Source organism: Littorina saxatilis, linkage group LG13 (assembly GCF_037325665.1).
Source record: "Littorina saxatilis isolate snail1 linkage group LG13, US_GU_Lsax_2.0, whole genome shotgun sequence".
NCBI classification, from domain to species: domain Eukaryota; kingdom Metazoa; phylum Mollusca; class Gastropoda; order Littorinimorpha; family Littorinidae; genus Littorina; species Littorina saxatilis.
Window position 1 is genome coordinate 24424906 of NC_090257.1, and position 5000 is coordinate 24429905.

General features: G+C 39.2%; 2 protein-coding genes across 2 annotated transcripts in view; both read left to right on the plus strand.

The window, feature by feature from the left end:
• LOC138945347 (uncharacterized) overlaps positions 1-5000 on the plus strand; it is a 546160-nt gene that overhangs the window by 40916 nt on the left and 500244 nt on the right. The window lies entirely within an intron of this gene.
• The window catches only part of LOC138945336 (stimulator of interferon genes protein-like), a 16168-nt gene that overhangs the window by 5686 nt on the left and 5482 nt on the right, over positions 1-5000 (plus strand). The window contains exon 5 of the mRNA XM_070316766.1: positions 4836-5000. This exon is cut by the window's right edge and continues 83 nt beyond it. Within this exon, the coding sequence (XP_070172867.1) occupies positions 4836-5000 (165 nt within the window). The remainder of the gene's footprint in view (positions 1-4835) is intronic.

The window sequence follows — 5000 nt, forward strand, 5'->3', positions numbered from 1 at the left end:
GCAACAAAAAAAACATGTTGGTATTCCGTTGTTGGCTAAATTAGTTTATAACGTTGTAAACTATAGCTGCTCAATTGGGGTTACAAACAAAATCGATAAAAATAACAACAACCGTAAGATAGCAAATGTACACTATTGAACATACTCACATGAAATGTTGGTAGCACTTGTAAAATGTTTCTGTGTGCACGCGATGTAACCATAGTTTTGGATAAACTCCATCAACTGTGATGTGTTTTAAAACTCTTTCTGGAAGATTGAATGACATCTGAACAAATGTTTACAATGTTGAACAATTGTTATATAGTACCTTTGCATTTGGGAGAATATCTTAACAGTTTCATAGCAATCCTTCATGTATTGGTGAAATACGTTTTTGTTTTTAGTTCAACCCCTCAAAGTTGGTGCAAAAACCTCAAACTTTTAACAATTGATTCGGGTTGACACCTATCGGGATAGGAATTACACAAGAAATATGCAGGATAGCCATACAAAATAACCTGTTTTGGATAGATAATTGATTTCACTTTCTTTCCGTATGTAGTGATTGCATGCTGAGTGTGGCCTATTCTGAATTGTTTGAGGGTTTTTTAATTGGTACTTTACATTTTTGTCGAGCGGCGGTCACGTGACCCCCTGTGAAAGAAATCATGGATCTGGTGCCAGATATTAGCCACATTAATTGCCTTGAACACCATAGAAAGTTTGAATGCAATAGCATAAGCATGATATTTCAGTTGTTGTACTAAACAACGATTTTTTGGCTGAGTTTAACTGAAAATGTAAAAATCAGCAAACATTCACAAGCCGTCGGTGTTCAGCGTGTAGATCAAAAGTGTGCTTTGCAACTTATACCCGGTTTTCCAGAGTGAGTTCTGTCACACACACACACACACAAACACACTCACACACACACACACACACACACACACACACACACACACACACACACACACACACACACACAAGGCATTCCACCATGCATCTCTATTTCATTGCAAGGTACGCTACTTGCTTCCACAGCACTTCAGCTTCCGTACGTTATTTGCTCAGGACAAACTTAATTCATTTAGGCTTAACCCGCTCAAATACCTCGTGCACATGACGAGATTAAAAAGTATGAAACGTTTCCGGTTGACCCTCGTACGCTGTCTTGTGACTTCAGGAAAAACCCACCCAGTGTAAAAGAGACACTATTCGTTAACGCTTCAGTCGATTTGCTCTGAATGTTTGTAGCTGTAGGACAATCTTTAGAAATCACGTCATAACTTCTATCAATGCAGAACATATCATAATGTCAAAATGAAGAAAGAAAGAAAGGCAGAAAAAAAAGAGAAAACAAGTCGCGTAAGGCGAAAATACAACATTTAGTCAAGTAGCTGTCGAACTCACAGAATGAAACGGAACGCAATGCCATTTTTCAGCAAGACTGTATACTCGTAGCATCGTCAGTCCACCGCTCATGGCAAAGGCAGTGAAATTGACAAGAAGAGCGGGGTAGTAGTTGCGCTAAGAAGGATAGCACGCTTTTCTGTACCTCTCTTTGTTTTAACTTTCTGAGCGTGTTTTTAATCCAAACATATCATATCTATATGTTTTTGGAATCAGGAACCGACAAGGAATAAGAAGAAAGTGTTTTTAAATTGATTTGGACAATTTAATTTTGATAATAATTTTTATATATTTAATTTTCAGAGCTTGTTTTTAATCCAAATATAACATATTTATATGTTTTTGGAATCAGAAAATGATGGAGAATAAGATGAACGTAAATTTGGATCGTTTTATACATTTTTATTTTTTTTTACAATTTTCAGATTTTTAATGACCAAAGTCATCAATTAATTTTTAAGCCACCAAACTGAAATGCAATACTGAAGTCCGGGCTTCGTCGAAGATTACTTGACCAAAATTCCAACCAATTTGGTTGAAAAATGAGAGCTTGACAGTGCCGCCTCAACTTTCACGAAAAGCCGGATATGACGTCATCAAAGACATTTATCAAAAAAATGAAAAAAACGTTCGGGGATTTCATACCCAGAAACTCTCATGTCAAATTTCATAAAGATCGGTCCAGTAGTTTAGTCTGAATCGCTCTACACACACACACAGACACACACACACACACACACACACACGCACATACACCACGACCCTAGTCTCGATTCCCCCTCTACGTTAAAACATTTAGTCAAAACTTGACTCAATGTAAAAAGAAAGAAAGTAAGTAAGAAAGAGACAGAAAAAAAGATACAAGAAGGTACGAAAAGCTGTAAAGTATTTTCTGCTTTGCTTTCTTAAATCAACTGAGACAAAATATATCATTTCAACGGCCTATCCCCCAGTCTTCCCAATTTCATTCACACTGCAGTCATCTTTATTTTTTTGTTTATTTTCCCTCTTCATAAATCACAAAACAGATCAGTCTTATAGTCTGGCTTAGGGATTAAATCAAGTGAATTCAAAAAGGACAATTTAAGGGAATCTTTTTTTCTCTCACTATCAAAGTAGCTAGCGGTGGGTCTTGGTGCTTAAACCACAAAACCGAAAGTAACCCCAATGGTGGAATCCCAAGCTACCCGCTGATATCTCCATATCAAAATGGTTATATATCACGAACACTGCCTCGACATATTTCCTTGTATTCTTTGATGCATTGAAAAAGTGCATACAATGGAGTCCTGTCAGGTGAAGTCAGCGACACCGTTGTTGGTTTCTTTTTTAGACTGATATGAGCAATGTGTGTGTGTGTGTTTGTATGTGAGGGAGTGTGGAGGAGGGGGGGCACAATAAGAATTGCATGTAAAAGCCTGTATATATATGCGATATGTTATACATGATTGCTAGCACGGGGAAATGAATCTTTGAAACAAATTCGTTCAGAAAAATAACAGTAAACGTGATCTTTGAGAATCCTTCCATTGTTATAACACTATAATTATTTCCGGGTGCACTGTGTCGCCCGACCACCGCATACCCCTTCACCCCCCCCCCTCCCCCCTCCCCCTCCCCCCTCCCCCTCCCCCCACCCCCACCCCCCCATCCCCCATTGTTGCTTCGTTTCATTCATTCCTCCAACAGAGAGGTCTTTCTGTTGTGCAATGTCACGTTTGCATGACAGCATTGCGTCACAACTTGACAATGTATCATCGGAAAAAGCGTGAACTGAGTCAAGACCGTAGCGACAAGAATAGATCGTGTTGTTGCCAGTGTAAAAGTTGACATCGAAACTAGACACTTTACTTTTAAGCTTTTGCATTTCTTAAGGTTTTAAAAGGCACATGCTTGCGTCGACGTACACACATTGATACAGTGCCCCTCCCCCCCCTTTTAAGACCCCCCCCCCCCCCCCCCGATTAAAGACTCTCTCCCTTTTAAGATTCGATATTCTCAGATCCTGTGTTCATAACCTCTGTAAATGTACCCTATGTTAAGCCTCCATCCTTTTTAAAGGTGGTCGTCTACATTTTTGCTTTTTTTCAATAATCTTATGGTTAGATTTCGCTAAAAAGTTATGTCAGATGATGAATGAACCATGGGTAAAAAAAAGTTATAGAAAAATAAAATATATGTAAAAAAAGATTTTATTTTTGGGTAGCGTGACTCACGCTTCCAATATTTTGTTTTCTGTTTGCTGAGAACATGTGCTTTGCCTAAAAATACTGACCAATCAAATTCATGTCACTATGCTTATAGCCACGCCCAAACAAGTGCAGCAACAGTTTGACACTGGAGCGCTGTCCACGCTTTTTTTTTTTAAACGCACGAAATGCACGGGATTTGAGAGGAGTTTTGCGCTTGGCATTTTCCAAATAAGGATATCCTACTATGAGTACTACGCTGGAATACTACAATGAATTTTCAAACGGCTACACTGGCTTCGTCTTTCCTGATCAAAAGGGGGTGTATTGTTGATCTTTGTAGATACTAGCCTCTGCATTTTAATGGTCAAATGGCGATTTCGGTATAAAAATGTAGACAAGGACCTTTAAGACCTAATTTTCTCAGATTGTTTGAGGTCTTAAAAGAGGGAGGGGGGAGGGGTCCACTGTGCTGTGTAAATTATAGACAATTTGCATGCAGCTGTGAAAACTTAAAGATTATATCCATCTTAGCTTAGTGTTGTCAAAATCCTACAAATGGACGATAAAGCTTAGGTTAATTTGATAGATGCGAACGGACACCATTGTATTTTCTATAACTATTTGTTATTATTCACTTAATTGTTCACAATTCGATGCACAGTTAGCAAATCCGGTTTCTTTTCTGTTCAGTCTTGCTTCTCATCCCTTTTTTCCGACATGTTTATTTTTCCTACCCCGCTGTTTCTTTTAGCTTGCAGTTTTAGCTTGTGATTCGAGACGAGAGTCGATGGGGGCTTGTAGGTTTTACGTCGGCATGCTTCATCAAGGCCACCTCGACCAGTCTGGGTTTACGGGTTTCGGCTAGGTTTTAGTGATCCCATGTTGTCGGTGTCGGTCTTTCAGCTCCAGGCCGACATGTTTTGATATCGCTTGACGCGACTTGATTTATCCTAGTTTCATGTAAAAATAAAGAAAAAACCACTTTTTTTTCGCCGTTTATATCAATGTCAACCTAATGCCAGGATGTTGTTTAGCCACACGATCTTGAGATAAGTTCATTATCTGTTTCATAAGTGTTTGTCTGTCTGTCTGTCTGTCTGTCTGTCTGTCTGTCTGTTTGTCTGTTTGTCTGTCTGTCTGCTTCAAAGACTAGTAAATGTAACGTTTTGTTTTGTCAATGATCAACGCTCCAATGACCTATCATTCTAGTTATTTTTAATGTTAATTTTGTTGTATATCTTTGCTCAACAGACATCGCTGAACGAGTACACAGCTTCTGCAACCAGAACAATCCACGCTTAAAGGACCCGCGCATGCCCAGGAAGCTCTACATCCTGGTTCCGGCAAGCTGTTTCTGTCCTCCAAGTCTGGAGAGTGCAGACCGGGAGAGAAGAATCCGTTTTGGAGGTCACCTAG